The sequence below is a fragment of the Nicotiana tabacum genome, chromosome 10 (assembly GCF_000715075.1).
Source record: "Nicotiana tabacum cultivar K326 chromosome 10, ASM71507v2, whole genome shotgun sequence".
NCBI lineage: Eukaryota > Viridiplantae > Streptophyta > Magnoliopsida > Solanales > Solanaceae > Nicotiana > Nicotiana tabacum.
Window position 1 is genome coordinate 161288993 of NC_134089.1, and position 24885 is coordinate 161313877.

The window sequence follows — 24885 nt, forward strand, 5'->3', positions numbered from 1 at the left end:
ATGTCATCCTATCACTAATAATGAGGCAGAATATGAAGCTGTGATTGTAGGTTTAGAATTAGCACGAGAACTCAGAATAGAGTAGGTCATAATCAAAAGTGATTTGCATCTCGTAGTTAACCAAATGCAGGGGACTTATATAGCTAGAGAGGCAAGGATGCAACAATACGTGGAAAAGGCACGGGACTTGGTCAGACAATTCTAAACTTGGAAAGTCACGCAGATACCAAGGGAAAAGAATGCTGAGGTAGACTCTTTGGCTAATTTTGCATTCGCTATAGAAGTGACAAATGGAGAAAACGTTTCCGTAATACATTTGTTTCATTCAGTGCTTGATCAAGATAACAAACGAGGTAAATTACAATAATGTAACTTGGGATTGGAGAAACGAGATTGTCAATTTTTTGTAGTATAGAATATTACCTGAAGATCAAAAAAAAGGCTCAGGCACTTCACCAAAAAGCTACTCGTTACTGTTTAAATCAGGGCAATTATATCGAAAGATGTTCAGTGGCCCTCTAGCAAGATGTCTCGGGCTTTCTCAAACGGAATATGTGATGAAAGAAATACATAAGGTACATTGTGGAAATCACGCTGGAGAAAGATCTTTGGTAAAAACTATAATTAGAGTTGGCTATTACTGGCCAAAAATGGAAGAAGAGGTGGAAAATTTTGTGGCTAAATGTGACAAATGCAAAAGATATGGTAACAACATGCATCGACCAGCTGAATTATTACATCCGGTTGTTGCACCAAGGCCTTTTATGAAGTGGGGATGGATATCGTAGGTCCACTACCACAAGCCAAAGGCAAGGTAAGATTTCTGTTAGTACTCATCGACTATTTTAATATGTGGGTAGAAGCAGGAGCCTTCAAACTGGTACGAGAAAAAGAGGTCAGAGACTTTATCTGGCGAAACATCATATGCCGGTTTGGGGTTACAAAGAGATCGTGTGTGATAACGGCTCGCAATTCATAGGTGCACAAATCACAGAATTCTTCCAAAGTTGGCAAATTAAAAGGATTACCTCGACACCTTATCATCCAATGGCCAATGGACAAGCTGAATCAATAAATAAAGTTATTATCAACAACTTAAAGAAAAGACTAGAAGAATCAAAGGGTAGGTGGCCAGAGGTACTGCCTGGAGTCTTGTGGGCTTACCGAACAACAACAAAAACAAGTACGGGAGAGAGACCGTTCTCGCTTGTATATGGTGTTGAAGCCTTAATTCCAGTTGAAATAGGGGAGAAAGTACGAGATATACTCAAGGTACTGAAAAGTCGAATGAAGAAGAGATGCGGGTAAATCTGGATTTGCTTGAAGAAAGGAGGGAAAACTGCCTTAATAAGGATGGCAGCGCAAAAACAAGTTATTGAGCGATATTACAATCGGAAAGCTCATCTCAGATACTTCAAGATTGGAGACTACATACTCAAGAAAGTCTTCCAATCCACGAGAGCAGCTAATGCAGGAAAGTTAAGTCCAAATTGGGAAGGGCCTTACAAGATTCGTGGTATCGTAGGAAAATGTGCATATGAGCTTTAAACCATGGATGGCAAAATTCTACCTTCGAGTTGGAATGTTGTTCATCTGAAGAAGTACTATTTCTAAGGGAAGGAAATACCAATGGTCAGATATCCCCACTTATGATTTTTATTTTTGAATTGTTAAAGTTATACTAACAAATTTAGATGATATGCAAAAAACTAGCACACACTAAATGATAAATTTAGACCTAAAAGACACGTGGAAGAAACATAATTTCCGGTCTAGGGTTACAAATATTCTAATGGAAATGTAATGGGTTAAGCAGTCTTCATCTAAATTATACCTTAGAGTCTCGTATGTTTTCCTTTTCAGGAAAATGACCAATGGAAGGAATATCAAGTACTCAAGATTTCATACATCAAAGCTCAAACACTTGGAGGACTATATAATATACATATAATATATGTATAAGGAAGGCAAAGAAGGCTGAAACAATTAAATTTCAAGTCAAGCCTAAAACTCTACTCAACAAATATCAAGTTCAGAGCAAAGTCACGAGCCAAAAATGCAATCCTGATCCAAAAACCTGTGAAGAATACACTCGTGGATATAAATTTCAAAATCTTACAAATGTTTAGGTTAAAGGTAGTATTTCACCATGGGTGATAAAGAAACCCTTGGATTTTCTTTTTTATAAATATGTTGTAAAGAAAACAGTTATGGAAGAGTTATAGAAGATATTTAAATACATGTAAGGTATTATTTAGCTTGACAAGTTCGAATGAAATAAAACTTTTCTCAAAGTTATTCCAAGAAACACGTGTGTTCCTATTTCTCCCTTCATATGTTTACACTATTGTGAAGTTGAGACGTCTTCTTCATTAAGTGTCATATATAAAAGGGCCCTCTTTTATAGTTCATGCTTGAGTCAAAATCCATAACATTAACTAAGCATTTTTAAATGCAAAAGTTAAAAGGGTAAAATAAAAACCCACATATATTAAAATTGAAGTGGAAGCAAGTCCTTAAAGTTATAAAGGAAAAAGGCAAGGACAAATCATTAAAAGAGAATAACAGAAACTCAAGTCTGTTGAAGCAAAAACTTTATAATATTTAGTTAAAACTAAGTATGAACTTAGTCCTAACTTAATTATCATTATAAAAATCCCCGAAAAGACCTGGGGATATGTTGTTACCAACAATATTACCCCTAAATGGGACCAGGGATAAAACCACCAAATATTCTACCAACAAATAAAAAGTTAAACTTCACAAACAAACTTTCACTGTGGAGCAGGTTCTGAAGAAGAATTCAAGATGGCATCATCAGCAGCAGAAGGTTCAACTTGATCAGAATGAGCTTGAACAACCATTACACCAGGATTAGCTTCAATACTTTCGGGAGTATCAGCCATGGATGAAGAAAAACTTTAGCTTTGCTGAGTCTTTTCAATTGTCTCCTTAATCTTTGCTAACTCAGCGTCTAAGTTAAAACCTTCCTGGCTTACCTCCATAAGAGTATCATGACACGTATTTAAAATGGCCCAACTTACTTCAACAGTAGCCTTGTCTTCAAGAGCTTCGTAGTCTCTTTCCCAATGATCAATTTCACTCTTGAACTCTTCTCTATCAGCTAATGCAGCATCGTAAGAAGTCTGTAAGGGACCAAGTGAACTCTCCAAAAACTTAACCTTATCAGAAGACACTTGGAGATCTTTTTGGGTCTGAGTGAGTGTTTGAACAAGCTCACCAACATAAACTTCTTTCTCATTCAACTGGGCCTTCAGACCTCTGATCTCTTCTGTAGCTTTGGAGAGTTATTCAACAAAAAACGACCCAAGAAGGTTCTTATCCTTGCCCGCCTGGTTGGAAGAAGCTTTCTCAATAGCTAGCTCCGCTGCCATGACTCTTAGTTGTTGCTCCAAGGTACATTTGTTCTCTTCTAAAACTTCTATCTCAAGCTGGAGGCTTCCATACTGCTCTTTCCAATTGTCTACCTCAATCTGGTATTCATGCATCAATTGCTTCGTATGGGAAACCCTTTTCATGATCTCCATGCCGATGAGATTGATCTACATAAAGAGAAAAGGATAAGAATCCTAGTAGAAGGAAAATGGTATAAGATATAAAAAGAAGTTTATACCTTCAATGATGATTGCACGTTGTCATTCATCCAAATCAAAGAACTATGACTTTCTAGCTTGGACTTTTCAATCGTACCAATCAAGGGTTTTAATCATACGTTAGCCTGACTTGACATCTTCAGAAGATTACCATCGGCAGGAACTTCAATGGTAATTTGCTTCATTACCCTGCTTCCACTTGAAGAACCAATTTCAGTACAAGAAATATTGGCGGCAGGGACAGTAGACGAAGTCATAATGACTTGAGGCGGAGCAGAAATAGCAGCAGTAAGAACATGCAAATGGCATTCCATTGGGACGTATACGGGGAAGAAGGCAAGAGGTACTTCCTTAAACACCAAATCAAAGCTTTCATTGTCAAACTCACATGAAAAGAGGTAATCAGCACAGTCACGAGGTGCCATAGGCGTCTCTTCGTTAGATCACTAAAGTGGCTTCAACACGCTCGGTCACAAGAACAGAACGAGGAGGAGGAGTAACTTCATCATCCGAAATGACGCGTCTTCTAGCCCGCAACTTTCTAACCAAAGAGCGTCCATCCCGCTCCTCTTCATCTTCAGAGTCCCGGGGTCCGTTAGCTTTTCTTTTCAATGAAGAACTCAAAATTATCTTCTGAGCTCTTGCCAAAGAAAGTCTAGAAGTTGCGGTTGACTCAGCACTTACGCCATGAATAGGAAACCCTGATAAAAAGAAGGGTTAAATAAACTCCAATGAAAGAATAAGTAAAAATAGAAAGGAAAGAATAAAATTTTTACCGTGAGTCTTAACCTTCCAACCAAACCTATTTGAGAGGTACTTCTAAGATCTAACTTCCATTAGAGTAATGGTCAACAAATTTTCTACCCAACCATAGAAATTAGGAATCTCTTCAACTTTTCCCATGGTTGCTGAAAAAGGAAAAGTGAAATAGTCACGGGAAGTACAAACTCTTAAAAAAAAGAGAAGAGAGAAGTTGTAAAGAAAACTTACGTGCAAAATTCCACCTTTTAGGGAATGACATATTTTCTTCACCTACTAACCCTATCGTAGGAGAAGCAACAAATCGAGCGTACCAAGCATAATCTTTATCGTCCTCAGGGCTAACTAAAACTCTCTTACTCCTCGCCATCAAAGTAAAAATCCCATAATAGAACAACTTAGGGGAGTAGAGATGGATTAGATGAAAAAAGGTGAAAGCCAATTGAGCCAAATTAGCCAAATACCTTAAACATGCAACAACCCTCCATACAATAGGGCCAATTTGTCCTTAACACACATTGAAGAAGTGGCAGAATTGAATAATGACTTGATCAATAGGGGGTTTAAAGTCCAATATAAAGGGGTACGTATACACAAAAGAAAAGCCAGCTTTAAAAGAAGTGATCCTTTGATTTGCATTAAGGATCAGAATTGGGAAATCTAACTTCCAATGACGATCTCTACGAACAACAGAGATCAAACCTTCAGTAATCTATGAAGGGTAAACATCGGCACGATCATGAGAGGACATAGAAGAAACCTGGTTTCTAATCGATTTTCTATCAATATAAGAAGACAGTTTAGAAGGGATAATCTCATCTATTGTAGGTTTACAGACTGACTCATTGGAATCTCTACTTCTGCCAGAAGACCTATGTGGAAGAGAAGCCCTGGTTCTAGAAGATGAAGGAGGAGTGAAACTAGGTTGAGAAGAAGAAGAACCTCTAATGGAAAATGACCCTAAACTACGCAGCCTACCCCCTCTCCTGCTTCTAGTAGGAGCAAGGGGAAGTTCAGCTACGATAAGAACTTTTTGAGGATCAGGGTTTGAAGAAGACATAGTTGTACGAAGAAGAAGAGAAGATTGAAAAGTCAAAGATGGAAAACATTTCTATGTAAGAAAAGACAAAGGATATATTTATACTCAGAAGCAACCGTCAAATAAAAAGGTAATGATGGGAACATCATAATGAAAACTGTCACTTCGTGATTGATGTAGCCATAAAAAAGCCCTAAAAGACGCTGAACGACTGCATAACCAATCAAAAGCCACCACGTATCACATGCATTAAATAGAAGTGATATGCGAATGGTTAGTTCTGGAAAAGGTATAATGATATATGGGAATGGCGGCAAAACTTTTTCCGTTTTAATGAGATCCACTTCCCAAATATTCAATTGCTAAATAAATGGCAAGTAGGGGGACTATCTGTATTGAGGAAAATTGAGTTAACATTTGGAATTAATTATGTGGCTGACATGTCAAGACACGTGGATAAATAAAAGAGTGACAGCTGGCAAAGAGTACACAAAGAGACGCGAGCCTTAATAGGTACGGGAAAAGGTTCAAGAAAATAAGAAGGAACGGTTACTCGGATCTCTTGATAATTTAAAGAGACATCAGTAGAATGAACCAAGATAGTAAAAAGTACAGATACGTATTATCTGCAATTAATGAGCATAAATGATGGGGAACGTTATAGAATCTTCACGAAACTGTTACGATTGCCAATTATGACGTTATATTAATTCCATTAATTGCTCATAATGGCTCTATTATGAGAGGAAAGAAACGTAGTACTTAGAAATAGCTATAAAAGGAGAGAAATAATATTTTGTATGGGACACACTGATTATTATTGGAATATAATTATTTACATTGCGTTATTTTGCTTACTCGGCTACTTCTCAGTTCAATTTCCCTTTTTTCATTACATAGTTATTTCCTTATTTGATTATCAGTAACTCGAGTTCTTTTAAAATTAATCTTTGACCGAAATTCTTATTTTCTTGTTAAAACACATAATACTTACGAAATTATAGTAAAGTTGTAGCAAATTATAGAAAAATTATATTCTGTTGTTTATATATATTTTTTTATTTAAATATTGTATGAGATTTGAACAAAGTTGTATAAAAATTGTATTTAAGTTGTATGATATTTTAGTTATATATAGGTGAGTAGAAATAATGTATGAAAGCTGTAGATAAGTGTAACGACCCGGTCGGTCGTTTCATGTGTTACCGCTCTGTTTCTCCCATTTATGCTTCCTATCGCATTGCTCAGTTGTATTAAGTATTATCGGGTTGGTTGGCTGGGGTTCGGAGAGGTTTTGGTAAGGTTTGAGACACTTAGTCTCTTTTGAGTAAGCTTAAGTTGGAAAAGTCAATCGGCGTTGACTTATGTGAAAAAAGGTTCGGATGTGAATTCTGATGGTTCGGATAGCTTCAGGAGATGATTTGGGATTTAGGAGTGTGATCGGAATGTATTTTGGAGGTCCGGAGTGGATTTAGGCTTGAATTGGAATTTTGGCGTTTTCCGGTTGATAGGTGAGATTTTGATATAGGGGTCGAAATGGAATTATGGGAGTTGCAGTAGGTCGTTGTGTTATTTGGGATGCGTGTACAAAATTTCAGGTCATTCCGACGTGGTTTGATAGACTTTATGATCAAAAGCGGAATTTGGAAGATTTTGGAATTCTTAGGCTTGAATCCGATGTGATTTGGTTGTTTCGATGTTGTTTAAGGTGTTTTGAAGATTGGTATAAGTTTGGATGGTGGTATATAACTTATTCGTGCTTTTGGTTGAGGTCCCGGGAGCCTCGGGGTAATGTCAGGTGGTTGACGAAAGATTTTGAGTTGGGTTTTGGCAGCTGAAGAATTCCTATTGCTGTCATAATCGCACATGTGGCTAGGGGACTGCAGGCGTGGACTCGCAGAAGCGGAGATGGAGAGGCAGATGCGGCCAAGAGGGGATTAGTTGGAACCGCATAAGTGGCAAATGGAGCGTACCTATGGTGTCGCAGGTGCGAGAATGTGATCGCAGATACAGAAATGGACTTTTAAGTGAAAACCGCAGATGCGGTGGGTTGGACCGCATAAGCAAAAATAGGACTGCAGGTGCAGAATCTCTAGGTCAGAAAGTATATAAACCCTCCTTCGCAATTTTCGGCCTTTTTTCACCATTTTAAATCGATTTTGGAGCTTTTTAGGGGATTTTAGAGAAGGAACCAGAGGGAACTTCATTGAGGTAAGATTTTGATCTTAAAACTCGTTCCTATGTTGTTATTTCATTGGTTAGGCTTGAAATTTATGGAAATTTGTGGGTAAATATTGAAGAAACTAGGGCTTGAGATTGGAGACATTTGAGTAAAGGTTTGAGGGGTCATTTGTAGTCGAATTTTGGTACTTTTGATATTGATGAACTCGTGGGAGAATAAGGAGTTTATTGATGTAATTTTTATCAGATTCCGAGACGTGGGCCCGGGGGTCAGGTTTTGGTTAATTTCGGGATTCGCGTTGTAATTTGATTACTTTCGGGTGGGCTTTGTTCCCTTAGCATATTTTAATAGTTATATACTGATTTTGGTTAGATTTGGAGCATCTGGAGGCCGATTCGAGAGGCAAAGGCATTGTGGACTAGAGTTTGGACCGGATAGAGGTGAGTAATGATTGTAAATATTGCCCTGAGGGTATCAAATCCCGGATTTCACATCGTTGTGCTATTTTGAGGTGACGCACATGCTAGATGACGAGCGTGGGGTCGTGCACTATTGGGGATTGAGACTTAGTCCGTCCCGAATGACTATTTTAGTGCGTATTTAATTGAAAATTATTTGCTATTATCATGTTTCGGGTTGAATGTAATATTTGGGCCTCGTGTCAATTGTGTTGGACCCTTAGGGGATTTTTACTACTATTCCTCACTGTTTTGACTTTATACTTGTACTCAGTCATGCTATATTCTACTGTTTTTATAACTCAGCCATGTTTACTCTTTTTTGACATCTTAAGTGATATTTTGAGTTGAGCATCATATTTTACCGTGTTCGAGTGGCTTTTAGAGATTTCTGACTGAGCAGGCCGAGGGCCTGTGTTGTGAGGTTAATATGGGATTAGGCTGCGCGCCGCAGCGATATTGTGTTGATTCATGATTATGAAGCTGAGGGCCTGAGTTATACGCCACAAGGTGCCTTGATATGAGGCCGAGAGCCTATTGATTATGCCATGAGATGGCTTGTTATTGCGCTTGGGCCGTAAGGGGCCCCTCCTGGAGTCTGTACACCCCCAGTGAGCGCAGGTACCCAGTGTGAGATGTATTATAGTCAAGGGGATGATGTTGTTTCATGCTATTGCCCGAGGGGCTGACACGAGTGATTGTGAGATAGCCCGAGGGGCTGATTCTATAGGTACTTTGCCCAAAGGGATAGTTTTATGTGTTTATCGTTTCTCACTACTTTTCTTTCACTCGTTTAACTGTTAAAGGATGTTTTAAAGAATCTTATATTGAACTAAGGTTTTTTACAAGTTTTCATTGTTTTATTGCATTGTATTGGTTTTACACTGTCTCTTTGTAATATTTTGCTGTGTTTTACGTGTTTTCTTATCGCTCAGCTGCCTTTACTTTTATTACTCACTGAGTTGGCGTACTCACATTACTCCCTGCACCCTGTGTGCAGATTCAGGAGCCTTGGGTCCCGCTAGCGAGGGCTGATTGCTTCTAGCAGGCTGTTCGGAGTTCACTAGGTAGCTGTTGTTCGCAGCCCAGTGCTTCTCCCTCTTATCTTAATTTCCATTGTATTAGTTCTGTATTAAACTGCGTAGTCTCTTTCATACTCTTAGATAGATGTTTAAATGCTCATGACTGGTGACACCTCGATGGTGGGCTGTGTTTATTTTCGCACTTGTTCTATTTCACTGTATTTTGGGGTTTATCACTTATTAATGACTTAAATTAAATTATTATAACTTTTTAAATGGATTGGGAGTTTGTGTCGGTGGCCTTGTTTCACGATAGACGCCATCACGACCGGGTCCGAATTTAGGGTCGTGACAATAAATAGTATAATATATAATTACTTGTATGAAATTTGTTTTTACTATGTATAAATCAGATATAAAATATACAAAAGACATATTGTATAAAAATTTTATAAAATTTTTATAAAAATTATATTTAAGTTGTATGATATTGTAGTTGAATTTAACTATGTCGAAATAATGTATGAAAGTTGTAGATAAGTTGTATAATATATAATTAGTTGTATGAAATTTATTTTTACTATGTATAAATTAGCTATAAAATATACAAAAGACACATTGTATAAAATATGTGGGACTCACTGCCAGCCCACATTAAAAGATAAAATCAAAATTTCATATTCTAGTCAATTAGAAACTTTTTCATTTAGCTTGTATAAAATTAGTTTTTGGATCTTCTTCTCTTGCTTACATTTTTTACTTCCTTTTTAAACTTTGATTTTAATAGCGGGTGAATTGGCGAATATGAGACCCTCCGCAATCGCTGCTACTGCCACTTTAAAATACATCATCTTTTCTTTAATTATGGTGGCCATTGAAATTGCTAGAAAAAAGTGTTTCAAAACGATTATAGGGATACAATGATATAAAAGCCCATTTTAGGAGAATAAGATATTGATAACATTGAAAGTCAAATGAATATGCGCATCTTAACTTAACAATGAGTATTTTTTTGTTCTCCACCATTCATTAATTAAGGCGGAAGAAAAATAAGGAAAGAGAAGAGGAGAAAAGAAAAAGAAAAATGGTGGAACTAAATTTTTTGATTGAAGGCACTAATAATAGATTGAGAGTATTTTAAGGTGGAATGCATATATTTTGTAAATAAAACTTGTTTAGATCGGGTACTTAACTAAACGTGAATATTTTTGGTAATAAAGTTTCAAATAGTGTATGTAAAGGTAAAAATCCCTTTATTAATGTTCATTATTTTCTTATGAATTATTTAATTATCAAATAAGACTTTCTTCTTTTGTTATGGTCATATATAGCATATCAAACAAAAAAATTATTTGAAAGTTATTTTAGCAAAATTATTTATGTATCAATTTAGGTTGAAAATCAGTCCAACTTTAGATAGGCTGAAATAGGTTGGGTCAAGATGACTTGAATTCAATAAATGAGCAGGTCAATAATCAGTCCAATTTTAAACGGATCAAATATGTTTGAGCTCAAATTGCCACTCCCTAGTTATTATTGAGGTAACATTGACGACTAAGATTGACCATGTTTAATGTTTTAGCTAACCTTCAACTTCCAACAAATGCCTTAAAGAATGACCTTAATGAGTTGCTTTGAAAAAATTAAAATACTGTCACATTAATTAATGTTATAGCTGAATAATTTGGAATATTTGGGAATGTGGAGAAGTTGACTGCCTACACCATTGCATGGAGGAGCGAGAGATATGTTGCTCTGTCGTCAAATGCACATTAAAATGGATATAAAATGGAAGATAATTGTACATGTAGATATGTAATTTTTGATCCTCCCAAGATTTTACATATTTTAGCGTAAATATTTAATTTAAATTTAATATCACTATTTTAAATAGTTGACTCTTTTATTTTATTTTTATCACAAAGAATAAAAATTACAATTTTTTTTTAATCTTTAGCTTAAAGTCAATTAGTATATTTATATTTATAGTATTATAACATTTGAAAATACAAAAAAATTAATTTCACTTTTAGTATTTAGTTTTGTATTAGTTTATTTTAATTTAGAATAATTTTTATACTTTATAGGTACATTATATTATTGGGTCTTCTTGACCTAAATTAAAACTCAAAAAAAAAAATATTGTCCAACTCAATTCTCTAAATCCAAACCCAATTACCCAAGACAACAGCTTTTTGATTGATACCCCCACGAGAGTTCTACAAGAAAAAAGATGATATCTATGTTTGATTGACAGCTATGGAGTTTCCCCCTTCACCTGAAAACCCTTCATCACCGGCGAATCGATAATTCAAAACTCTAAAATCATCCCTGTTCCTTTCGTTCCAATCCTCAATTCGATAATCTGATCATCAAATTGTTGAATCAAGATGGTGTTAGCAGAATTAGGGGAAGCATATCACGTGCTCTCTAGCAAATGAGCAATGCCACAATCATTGATGAGAAAGTTCTCAACGAATGCCTCAATGAAATTACACGTGCTCTTCTCCAAGCTGATGTTCAGTTTGGGAAATCAGATCCTCCATCGGCTTGGATTCCACGCTTGATAAATGAGTCCATTTCTAGTTGGAGTTCATGTTGCCGATCGAGGTTCCGATTTGTAATTTCGGTGTTTCGGTCCAAGGATTGTAACTTTGTTTAGCCCGATTGATTTGTAATTTTTAGCTTTGTGCATCAATAAAAGGTTCATTTCTCAATTTTCATTCTCGTTTCATTTTGTTATGATAGTTTGGTGCGCGTGTTGATTGATTTGTGATTCTACATTATTTGAATAGCATGTCTTAGTTTTCCTTTAAATTGTTTTAATTAGTTTTTATTTCGATTGTGATGTATCTCGTCTAGTCTTGGTTTTTGAATAAATGCTTTTAATTGGGTAGATGGAAAATTGGAGTTGTTTCTTTCTTGGCAAGGAATAAGAATGGGTCATAAGGTTAGTTTTGAACCATAAGGAACCTGGCCAAGTAATAGATCATGTTAGCTAGCCTATTTGTCTTCCAATAATATCTTGTTCATAAATTTGGCATCACAACAATCTCAAAAATTAGGAAAATAATTAAATGCGTTAGTTGCACTAGGCGCGATTAATAAATTATCGTGGTCATGAGTACGGTTCCCGTGACATGGTCACGATACGTAAATCTCAATTCGGATGTACATTTCATGTGACCTGACCATAATTTCGAATAATAATAAAAATAAACATGTCGCGAACTGCCGGTGCATTTCATGTAGCGTGGTTTGCGGTATGCTCCAAAACGGCAAGTGTACGACAATCGTGACTTGTTCAAGAAATGATTCCATAAATCCTAAAAAGTGGTTTTAAATAAATAAAAGCGGTTATAAAGTTAAAATGCACAATAAGTTTAAAACATGTAGTAAATCAGATAATAGGCCAATTATTAATAGTTTAAGCGACTGTGCTCGAACCACGGAACTCAGGAATGCCTAACACCTCCTCACGGGTTAACAGAATTCCTTATCTAGAATTTTTGGTTTCGCAGACTTTTAAATAAAGTCGATTTTCCTCTATTTGGGACTTTAAAAATAAATCGGTGACTTGGGACACCCAAATAAACTATTTCAAGTGGTGACTCTGAAAAATAAATAAAATAATTTTATTTCGAATAATGTCACTTTAATTGGGAAAACTCCCTTATATCCCCTTTGGATGGTTAAAAAGGAGGTATGACAGTATAAATGTAAAGGAAGCACTCTTTATTGCTGATGCAGAGTGGATGTCGCTACTCTGCACATTGAAAATGGAGTGGCAGTAGAGCCAGCCTTTTCATGTTGATCTTTAGTACTTCCGTTCTATCTTTAAACTCTCATGTCTATCTTTAATAAAACGTTTTTATAACCACACAAATATTATGTACCCCTTTCTAACATATTTAGGATCACAAATTTTAAAAGTCTTTATTTTTTCTTAAACTCCATGTCCAGTCAAACAGTTTCACATAACTTGGAACAGAGGGTGTATTTGTTTTGATATAAAAGGCATTGCCACCGTACGACAGAATTAGCAAAAAACAAAAATAGAAAAATTAGAAATACATAAATTTGTGCACCTATTAATAGAGTTATGGCCCCCAAAACATATGTGAGGTTTTCTTTCAAGGCATCCTATCGCTAGGAAGGTAATTACGACTTACGTATTGATTTCAAAGACTTCTAACCTCTTGACTAAAGAATTCCAGTCGTTTTTATGGATTCAGGAATGCTTTCGCATCTAGTTTTATTTTCGATGATTAGACATGATAGTTTTTGTGTAAAAGATTATAGTTTTTATTTTTAAAGTAATTTGGTTGTGATGACTCAAAAGGTCATCACTTGTTTTAGAAACAAATTTTGTGTTCTGAAACCTTAAAAAAACCTCTTTCAGTATCACCTCGATTTGCATGCGCAGCACGCGCACGTAGCTGCAAGGCCATTATGTGAAAATCTGTGAAAAATGATGAATTTTGACTTTCAAATGAATTTAAGTTGACTTCGGTCAACATTTTGGGTAAACGGACCCGGACCCGTGATTTGACGGTCCCGAAGGGTCCATAGGAAAATATGGGACTTGGGCGTATGCCCGAAATCGAATTCCGAGGTCCCAAGCCTGAGAAATGAATTTTTAAAGAAAATTATTTTCTGGAATTATTTATGAGTTTTGGAAATGAAATGTGCTTAAAATTTGATGGTATCGGGCCCGTATTATAGTTTCGGAACCCGGTATAGGTCTTATATATGGTTTAAGTCGAGTGTGAAATTTGGTAAGAAACGGACTTGAAATGACGTGAATCGGACCGTATTTGAGAAAAATTGAAAATTTGAAGTTCTTAAGTGATTTCATGATTTTGATGCTACATTTTTAGCTGTTGATGTTATTTTGGTGATTTGAATGCACGCGTAAGTCCATAGGGTGTTTTTGAGGTAGTGTACATGTTTGGTTTGGAGCCTCGAGGGCTCGGGTAAGTTTCAGATAGGTCTCAGAAGGTTTTGAACTTATGAAAAATTGCAGAAAACTGTTGTCTGCTGGTGTCCTGGTGCTTGTGCTATGCGATCGCATAGGAAGGTCCGCGACGCATAGTGTAAATTTCAGGGGGTCCTATTTTGTGCTATGCGATCGCATAGGTCATTCCGTGATCGTGTAGAATAAATTCTGGGAGGTCACCAATTGTTCTATGCGATTGCATTGTTTCTTCCGCTATCGCAAAGGGTTAAACCAGGCCTGGGAAGGGAACCCATTTTCCTATATGCGATCGCAATCCATGCTCCGCGATCACGATGACCAGCTCTCCCTTACCCTATGAGATCGCATACTCTTGTTCGCGATCGCAGAGACCAATTTTTCCCAGTCATTTAAACAGTAACTAAAGATACGAGATTTAACAAAAACCTCATAACTTCTTCTTCCAAACTCCAAATTGGGCGATTTTTGAAAGGGAGCTTCACCACAAATTCATAGGTATGTAATCTTAGACTCATTTTCTTCAATTTTCATTAGCACCCTTTAGATTTCTAGGTTTAAATCATGTTCTTAAGGGTAGAAAATTAGGGATTCTGGTAGAGCAAGGGCTTTTTGCATAATTGGGATTTAGACCTCGTTTTGGGGTCGGATTTTGGAACTAATTACATATTCGGGCTCGTGGGTGAATGAGTGATCGGATTTTAGTCCGAACCTCGTGTTTTGACCCAGCGGGCCTGGGGTCGATTTTTGACTTTTTGAAAAAATGATAGAAAACCTAAAATTGAGCATTGAGTATGAATTCTTTAGCATTTATTGTTATTGTTAAATCAATTTGGACTAGATACGAGTTGTTTGGAGGCGGATTCTAAAGGAAAAACGATGTTTGAGGCTTGAGTTGGCCATGGAAGTTTGAGGTAAATGTTTGGTCTAACCTTAGCTTGAGTGATTAGGAGTTGTGTCCTATCTGCTACATGTTACTTGTTGAGTACGACATATAGGCATGGTGACAAGTATGTATACGTTAGTTTCCATCATGACCGTGAGTCTTAAATTGAAATTGTTGTGTTCTTAATAAAACCTACGAATGCCTAAGTTGTTGATTCTCTGTGTTGAGCAAGGATTATGATTATTCTCGTGGGAATTACTTATGATTGGGTATTGGTGCTAATTGAGGTAGTTAGATGTTGGAACAAGTTTGGTTATAGATGATTTTCCCTTGCGGGGACGTAATTACTTATACTGTCGATTTCTTTACCAGGATAGTGTTGTTTCCTTATTGATCCCTACCGGGACTTTCGTTGTGATTGGTGTTGAACTGTATATGTGGATCGGGTTGCACGCCGCAACAATATTATATTTGGATCGGGTTGCACGCCGCAACAATGATATAAATGGATCGGGTTGCATGCCGCAACAGTGATAAATGATATGAATCAGGTTGCACGCCGCAACAGTGTTATTATGTTTTTGGATCGGGTTGCGCACCACAACAATGGATAATACGAAGTGCTTATAGATTGTTGACGAGTTCCTTATTGTTTTGCTATGAATTCTAAATTGTCCTTATGTCTTTCTCTTAATTTACTGTTGGTATTGATATTTCCCCCAGCATGTACCCCCTCTCATCTCTACATGTCTATTCCTGTTTTATTTTCCGCTACATATTATATAATTGCACAGGTTTATTTCGTAGTCTGGTCCTAGCCTCGGTACTACTTCGCCGAGGTTAGGCCAGGCACTAACCAGCACATGGGTCGGTTGTGCTGATACTACACTCTGCACTATGTTCAGATCCCGGAGCAGTAGTTTTTTGACCGTAGCATTGGGTGGCTGCCTTCAGTCCAGTTAGAGATCCCGAGGTAGTCCTGCAGGCGGCCGCAAGCCCGACATTCTCTTCTATCTTTATATGTATTCTGTTTTTATTTACTTTAGAGACAGATTGTACCTTTCTTTCCAGACATTTGTATGTAGTATTCGTAAGTGGTCCGTGATATTGTGACACCGGATTTCGGGTAGAGATGTATGTTGGTATTGCCGTACTGGTTTTGGCTAATTATCAGATTAAGTCTTCTACATGTATCTATTTATCGTTAATATTTCATTGTTAATCGCATGTTAATTTAAATTCTTAAAAAGGCTAAATAAAAGAGTTAGTGATTCTATATTACACGGCTTGCCTAGCTTTCACGAGTAGGCTCCATCACGACTCCCAAGGGTGGGAAATCCGGATCGTGACAAGTTGGTATCAGAGCTCTAGGTCATATAGGTCTCACAATTCACGGACAACCTTAGTAGAGTCTGAGGGATCAGCACGGAGACGTCTGTATTTATCCCCCAGAGGCTACAGAGTTAGGAAAAACTTCACATTTATTCTTTCATGTCGTGCGGGTTGGTTTCTCAATGCTAATTGAATTTTTACTCTGTTCTTTCGCAGATGGCGAGAACACGCACTTCCTCATCCACCGATTAGTAGCTCGAGCCCCTAATAGTAGCTTCCATGAGGGGTAGAGGGCGAGGCCGAGCTATAGGCCGAGGTAGGGGTAGAGCTCATCCCAGAGTAGCAGCACCAGCGGCGGAGCCTCAGGTTGACTTTGATGATGAGTTTCCGGCCCAGATAGTTCCGGTGGGCCCAGCTCAGGTCCCAGAGGGGTTTACTGCTACCCCAGTACTCCAGGATGCTCTTGTCCATCTAGTGGGCCTTATGGAGAATGTCACCCAAGCATGCTTGCTTCCTGTAGAACTAGCCGTCTCTTAGGCTGGAGGAGGAGCTTGGACTCCTGCTACTCGCACTCCGGAGCAGACGACTCCCCAGTTTCAAACTCCAGCAGCACAACTAGTTGGAGCAGTTCAGCCAGGTGTGGTAGCTCAGACCGGTGAGGGAGCAGCTATGTCTGCCGATACTTTGTGGAGATTGGACAAGTTTACCAAGCTCTTCCCTACTACTTTTAGCGGTGCATCTTCTGAGGATCCCCAGGATTTTCTAGACAATTGTCATGAGGTTCTCAGGAACATGTGGATAGTGGAGAACAATGGGGTCGATTTTGTTACTTTTCACTTATCTGGATCCGCCCAGACTTGGTGGAGAGATTGTTGTTTGGCTAGGCTAGCCGGATCACCAGCTTTGACTTGGGAGCAGTTTACTCAGCTATTTCTGGAGAAGTTTCTCCTTATTACTCAGAGAGAGATCTATCGGAGGCAGTTTGAGCGTCCAACAGGGTTCTATGACTATTACTCAGTATGAGACCAAATTCATCGACTTGGCCCGTCATGCTCTTATCATACTTCCCACCGATAGAGAAAGGGTGAGGACGTTCATTGAGGGACTTATCCAGCCTATTCGACTTCAGATGGCCAAGGAGACTAGGAGTGTGATTTCTTTCCAGGAGACGACCAATGTGGCCAGGAGAGTTGAGATGGTTCTATCGAAGGGAGGTGGTCAGGGGTCTGACAAGAGGCCTCGTCATTCAGGCCAATTCAGTGGTACCTCATCTAGAGGCAGAGATTCATATGGTAGAGGCCATCATCCTAGGCCTTTTCAGTTAGCCCTTCAGGTTTCTCACGGTGCTTCAGGTGGTCGTGGTTCTCATATGCAGTATTTTGATCAGTAGCCCTACAATACACCACCATCTCCTATCAGTGCGCCACTGCTCTAGAGTTTTTGGGGTGGTCATTCAGGTCATCAGGGTCAGTCTCAGTTTCCTCAGTCGTAGCGCTCAGGTGGATGCTTTGAGTGTGGTAAGTATGGTCATATCCAGAGGGCTTATCTAAGATTAGTGGGTACTCAGTCGTAGCAGCATGGTTCCTGTGCTATGGTTTAGGCACCAGGTGTTCCACCGTCTGCTCTGCCAGCTAGGGGCGAGGGTAGAGGTGCTATAGGTGGAGGTAGAGGTGGAGCTCAGACCGCTAGAAGTGGAGGCCCAGTCAGCTGCAGGCCGTCCCAAAGATGTAGTCTGGGGTGGTGAGGTCCAGCCCCGATGTTATGCTCTTCCAGCCAGGCTTGAGGCTAAGGCTTCTGATGTAGTCATCACAGGTACTGTTCTGGTTTGTGGCAGAGATGCTTCAGTTTTATTTGATCCAGGGTCTACATACTCCTATGTGTCATCTTATTTTGCACCATATCTAGTCATTCCTAGTGATTCCTTGAGTGTCCTGGTATATGTGTCTACACCGGTGGCTGATTCTATTGTGGTAGATCGAGTCCATCGCTTGTTTATAGTTATGATCGAGGGTCTTGAGACTCGTGTGGATTTATTACTCCTGGACATAGTTGATTTTGATGTCATATTGGGGATGGACTGGTTATCACTTTACCACATTATCTTGGATTGTCATGCCAAGACTGTGACCTTAGCCTTGTCGGGTTTACCTCGTTTAAAGTGGAGAGGGACTCCTGGTCATTCTACCCGTAGTGTTATCTTTTACGTGAAGCCTCGACATATGGTCGAGAAGGGGTGTTTGACCTATTTGGCATATGTTCGTGATTCTAGTGCCGAGGTTCCTTCTATTGATTTTGTGCCTGTTGCTCGTGAGTTCCCTGGGGTATTTCCTTCAGACCTGCCGGGTATGCCACCCGACAAGGATATTGACTTCTGCATTGATTTGGCTCTGGGCACTCAGCCCATTTCTATCCCGCTGTATCGTATGGCCCCGCTTGAGTTGAAAGAGTTGAAGGAGCAGTTGCAGGACTTGCTTGAAAAAGGATTTATTAGATCTAGTGTTTCGCCTTAAGGTGCGCCAGTGTTGTTTGTTAAGAAGAAGGACGGATCGATGAGAATGTGTATTGATTATCAGTAGTTGAACAAGGTTACAATTAAGAATAAGTATCTGTTGCCAAGGATTGATGATTTGTTTGATTAGCTTTAGGGTGCCAAGGTATTTTCGAAGATTGACTTGAGATCTGGCTACCATCAGTTGAGGAGTAGGGCATCTGATGTCCCTAAGATAGTTTTCCGCACTCGATTTGGGCATTATGAGTTCTTGGTGATGTCATTCGGGTTGACAAATGCCCCAGCAGCTTTTATAGATCTGATGAACCGAGTGTTCAGACCTTACTTAGATTCGTTCGTAATAGTCTTCATTTATGATATTTTAATCTATTCCCGCAGCTGGGAGGAGCACAAGCAGCATCTTATAGTGGTTTTTCAGACTCTAAGGGATAGTCAGTTGTATGCCAAGTTTTTGAAGTGTGAGTTCTGGTTGAGTTCTGTTGCATTCCAGGGTCATGTTGTATCCGTAGAGGGCATTCAGCTTGATCCGAAGAAGATTAAGGCAGTCAAGAATTGGCCTAGACCAGCATCAGCTACGGAGATCCGGAGTTTCTTGGGTTTGGCAAGCTACTATCATCGGTTTGTGGAGGGGTTTTTGTCTATTTTAGCCCCGATGACCAGGTTGACCCAGAAGGGTGCCTAGTTCAGGTGGTCATACGAGTGTGAGGCCAGCTTCCAGAAGCTCAAGACAGCTTTGACTATGGCACTGGTGTTGGTTTTGCCCATAGGTTCAAGGCTATATATAGTTTATTGTGATGCATCTCGTATTGGACTTGGTGTGGTGTTGATGCAGGATGGCAAGGTCATTGCCTATGCTTTACGACAGTTAAAGATTCATGATAAAAACTATCCGGTTCATGATTTGGAGATAGCAGCCATTGTTCACGCGTTGAAGATTTGGAGGCATTATCTGTATGGCATGACATGTGAGGTGTTCACGGATCACAAGAGTCTATAGTATTTGTTCGGGCAGAACGAGCTAAATTTGAGGCATAGAAAGTGGTTGGAGCTATTAAAAGACTATGATATCACCATCTTATATCATCCGGGAAAGGCAAATGTGGTGGCTGATGCTTTGAGTAGGAAGTCAGTCAGTATGGGCAGTCTTGCTTATATTCCGGTCGATGAGAGACTGCTTGCTTTGGATGTTCAGGCTTTGGCCAATCAGTTCGTGAGGTTGGATGTTTCTGAGCCTAGCCATGTGTTAGCTTGCACGGTCGCTCGTTCTTCTTTATTGGAGCGTATCCGTGATCGACAGTATGATGATTCTAATTTGTGTGTCCTTAGAGACACGGTGCAACACAGAGGTCCCAAGTAGGTTACCTTAGGTGATGATGGATTTTTGAGATTGCAGGGTCGAGTTTGTCTGCTTAATGTGGATGGACTCCGAGAGTTGATTTTAGAAGAGGTCCATAGTTCCCGGTACTCTATTCATCCGGGCGCCGCTAAGATGTATCAGGATTTGCGGCAGCATTATTGGTGGTAGAGAATGAAAAAGGATATCATTGAATATGTGGCTTGGTGCTTGAACTGTCAGCAGGTTAAGTACGAGCATCAAAGGCCCTGTGGTTTGTTCCAGAAGATTGAGATTCCTGAGTGAAAGTAGGAGCGTATCACTATGAACTTCGTTGTTGGACTCCCATGGACTCAGAGGAAGTTCGACGCAGTGTGGGTTATTGTTGATAGGCTGACCAAGTCAGCACATTTCATTCTTGTGGCAGTCTCCTATTCATTCGAGAGGTTAGCTGAGATCTATATCCGGGAGATTGTTCGCCTTTATGGTGTGCCCGTGTCTATCATTTCGGATCGAGGTACACAGTTTACCTCACATTTCTGGAGAGAAGCAGCGAGAGTTGGGCACACGGGTTGACTTGAGCACAACGTTTCATCCACAGACGGATGGGCAGTCCGAGCGGACTATTCAGATTTGGAGGATATGCTCCGAGCTTATGTCATTGACTTTGGAGGCTCGTAGGATCAGTTTTTGCCTTTAGCAGAGTTTGCCTACAATAATAGCTACTAATCGAGTATCCAGATGACTCCTTATGAGGCTTTGTATGGTAGGCAGTGTCGGTCGCCGGTTGGATGGTTTGAGCCGGGGGTGGCTCGGTTGTTGGGTACGGATCTAGTTTAGGATGCCTTGGACAAGGTCAGGATTATTCAGGATACGCTTCGTATAGCTCAGTCCAGGCAAAAGAGTAATGCTGACCGTATGATTTGAGATTTGGCTTTCATGGTCGGTAAACGGGTATTGCTTCGAGTGTCTCCTATGAAGGGCGTGTTGAGATTTGGGAAAAAGGGCAAGCTTAGCCCTAGGTTCATTAGCCCGTTTGAGATTCTTGATCGAGTAGGAGAGGTGGCTCATAGACTTGCGTTGCCGCCAAGCTTATCAGCCGTGCATCCAGTGTTTCATGTGTCCATACTTCGGAAGTATCACGACGATCCATCCCACGTGTTAGATTTCAACACTATCTAGTTAAACAAGGACTTGTCCTATGAGGAGGAGCCGGTAGCTATTCTAGACCGGCTTCGTCAGTTGAGATCGAAGAGTTTCCCTTCTGTTCGTATTCAGTGGAGAGGTCAGCCTGCTGAGACATCAACCTGGAGTCCAAGTCCGATATGCAGAGTCGTTATCCCCATCTTTTCCCCGACTCAGGTACTTCCTTCTTATGTTTGTTCGAGGACGAATGGTTGTTTTAAAAACAAATTCTGTGTCCCGAGGCCTTAAAAACCCTCTTTCAGTATCACCTCAATTTGCGTGCGCAATTCGCACACGTAGCCGAAAGGCCATTATGTGAAAATCTGTGAAAATGAAAAATTTTGACTTTAAAATGAATTTAAGTAACTTCGGTCAACATTTTGGGTAAACGGACCCGAACCCATGATTTGACGGTCCCGGAGGGTCCGTAGGAAAATATGGGACTTGGGCGTATGTCCGAAATCGAATTCCGAGGTCCTAAGCCCGAGAAATGAATTATTAAAGAAAATTATTTTCTAGAATTATTTATGAGTTTTGGAATTGTTTGATGGTATCGGGCCCGTATTATGGTTTTGAAGCCCGGTACAGATCTTATATTTGGTTTAAGTCGAGTCTGTGAAATTTGGTAAGAAACGGACTTGAAATGACGTGAATTGAACCGTATTTGAGAAAAATGGAAAATTTGAAGTTCTTAAGTGATTTCATGATTTTGATGCTAAATTTATAGTTGTTGATATTATTTTTGTGATTTGAATGCACGAGTAAGTCCGTATGGTGTTTTTGAGGTAGTGTACATGTTTGGTTTGGAGCCCCGAGGGCTCAGGTGAGTTTCGGATGGGTCTCGGAAGGTTTTGAACTTAGGAGAAATATTAGAAAACTGATGTCTGCTGGTGTCCTGGTGCTTGTGCTATGCGATCGCATAGGAAGGTTCGCGATCACATAGTGTAAATTTCAGGGGGTCCTATTTTGTGCTATGCGATCGCATAGGTCATTCCGCGATCACGTAGAGTGAATTCTGGGAGGTCACCAATTGTTCTATGTGATTGCATTGTTTCTTCCGCTATCGCAAAGGGTTAAACCAGGCATGGGAAGGGAACCCATTTTCCTCTATGCGATCGCAATCCATGCTCCACGATCGCGATGCCCAGCCCCCCTTACCCTATGCGATCGCATACCCTTGTTCGCGATCGCAGAGACCAATTTTGCTCAGTCATTTAAACAGTAACAGAACACACGAGATTTAACAAAAACCTCATAACTTCTTCTTCCAAACTCCAAATTGGACGATTTTTGAAAGGGAGCTTCACCACAAATTCATAGGTATGTAATCTTATACTCATTTTCTTCAATTTCCATTAACACTCATTAGATTTTTAGGCCTAAATCATGTTCTTAAGGGTTGAAAATTAGGGATTTGGGTAAAGTTAGGGCTTTTTGCATAATTGGGATTTAGACCTCATTTTGGGGTCGGATTTTGGAACTAATTACATATTCAGGCTCGTGCTTGAATGGGTGATCGGGTTTTGGTCCGAACCTCATGTTTTGACCAAGTGGGCCCGGGGTCAATTTTTTATTTTTGGGGAAAATGATAGAAAACTTATAATTGAGTATTGGGTATGAATTCTTTAGCATTTATTGATGTTGTTAAATCAATTTGGACTAGATACGAGTTGTTTGGAAGCGGATTCTAAAGGAAAAGCTGTGTTTGAGGCTTGAGTTAGCCGTGTAAGTTAGAGGTAAGTGTTTGGTCTAAACTTAGCTTGAGGGATTAGGTGTTGTGTCCTATCTACTACATGTTACTTGTTGAGTACGACGTATAGGCGTGGTGACGAGTATCTATACGTTGGTGTCAAGCATGACCGTGAGTCTTAAATTAAAATTGTTGTGTTCTTAATAAAACCTACGAATGCCTAAGTTGTTGATTCTCTGTGTTGAGCAAGGATTATTATTATTCTCGTGGGAATTACTTATGACTGGGTATTGGTGCTAATTGATGTAGTTAGATGTTGGAACAAGTTTGGTTATAGCTGATTTTCCCTTGCCGGGACATAATTACTTATACTGTCGATTCCCTTACCGGGATGGTGTTGTTTCCTTATTGATCCCTTGCCGGGACTTTCGTTGTGATTGGTGTTAAACTGTATATGTGGATCGGATTGCACGCCGCAATAATATTATATTTTGATCGGGTTGCACGCCGCAACAATATTATATTTGGATCAGGTTGCAAGCCGCAACAATATTATATTTGGATCGGGTTGCACGCCACAACAATATTATATTTGGATCGGGTTGCACGCCGCAACAACGATATAAATGGATCGGGTTGCACGTCGCAACAGTGATAAATGATATGGATCGGGTTGCACGCCGCAACAATGATATAATGGATCGGGTTGCATGCCGCAACAGTGATAAATGATATGGATCGGGTTGCACGCCGCAACAGTATTATTATGTTTTTGGATTGGGTTGCGCGCCGCAACATTGGATAATACGAAGTGCTTATAGATTGGTGACGAGTTCCTTATTGGTTTGCTATGAATTCTAAATTGTCCTTATGTCTTTCTCTTAATTTACTGTTGGTATTGATATTTCCCCCAGCATGTACCCCGTCCGATCTCTACTTGTTTATTCCTGTTTTATTTTCCGCTGGATATTATATAAATGTACAAGTTTATTTGGTAGTTTGGTCCTAGACTCGTCACTACTTCATCGGGGTTAGGCCAGGCACTTACCAGCACATGGGTCGGTTGTGCTGATACTACACTCTGCACTATGTTCAGATCCCGGAGCAGTAGCTTTTTGACCGTAGCATTGGGTGGCTGCCTTCAGTCCAGTTAGAGATCCCGAGGTAGTCCTGCAGGCGGCCGCAAGCCCGGCATTCTCTTCTATCTTTATATGTATTCTATTTTTATTTACTTCAGAGACAGATTGTACCTTTCTTTCCAGACATTTGTATGTAGTATTCGTAGGTGGTCTGTGATATTGTGACACCGGATTCCGGGTAGAGATGTATGTTGGTATTGCCGTACTGGTTTTGGCTAGTTATCAGATTAAGTCTTTCGCATGTATTTATTTATCGTTAATATTTCATTATTAATCGCATGTTAATTTAAATTGTTAAAAAGGCTAAATAAAAGGGTTAGTGGTTCTATATTACGCGACTTGCCTAGCTTTGACGAGTAGGGCCCATCACGACTCTCGAGGGTGGGAAATCCGGGTCGTAATATTGGTTCCAACAGATACACCATTGGACAAAACAAAAGGATTGACATGCGCGAGCTTAATTATCTATTGATATAAGACAAAATTCAGGACTTGTTCTATGTCAATATGAGAAAGGTAACAATACTCGTAGAAACATACTACCTCCTCTCATATTATCTATTATGATTCTCTTGTATATATCCCTTAAGTAAAATTAATTAGGATGGGATTTTGACTACTTTACCATTATTCATGTCTTAAAATTTAATCGTCTTTCATTGGTATTTGATCAAAGTTATCCATAATTGAGGTATTTGTAGTCTTCAAGGATAATTATTACTAAAGGTAAAAATAAAAAAAGATTATCAGTTTTGTCTTGAA

General features: G+C 39.3%; 1 protein-coding gene across 1 annotated transcript; it reads left to right on the plus strand.

The window, feature by feature from the left end:
* Positions 1–1047: 1047 nt before the first annotated feature.
* Positions 1048–1548, plus strand: LOC142165500 (uncharacterized). Its single transcript, XM_075224039.1, has 2 exons — positions 1048–1272; positions 1327–1548. Exons 1-2 carry the CDS (start codon positions 1048–1050, stop codon positions 1546–1548), a joined length of 447 nt encoding a protein of 148 aa, XP_075080140.1.
* Positions 1549–24885: the final 23337 nt, after the last annotated feature.

What these genes read in the sequence shown, in the direction of transcription:
- LOC142165500 (XM_075224039.1), top strand. Translation starts at nt 1,048, where the DNA reads ATGGCCAATGGACAAGCTGAATCAATAAATAAAGTTATTATCAACAAC. An exon ending in AAGTACGAGATATACTCAAG is followed by an intron (nt 1,273 to 1,326) that starts GTACTGAAAAGT and finishes ATTTGCTTGAAG; the next exon opens with AAAGGAGGGAAAACTGCCTT.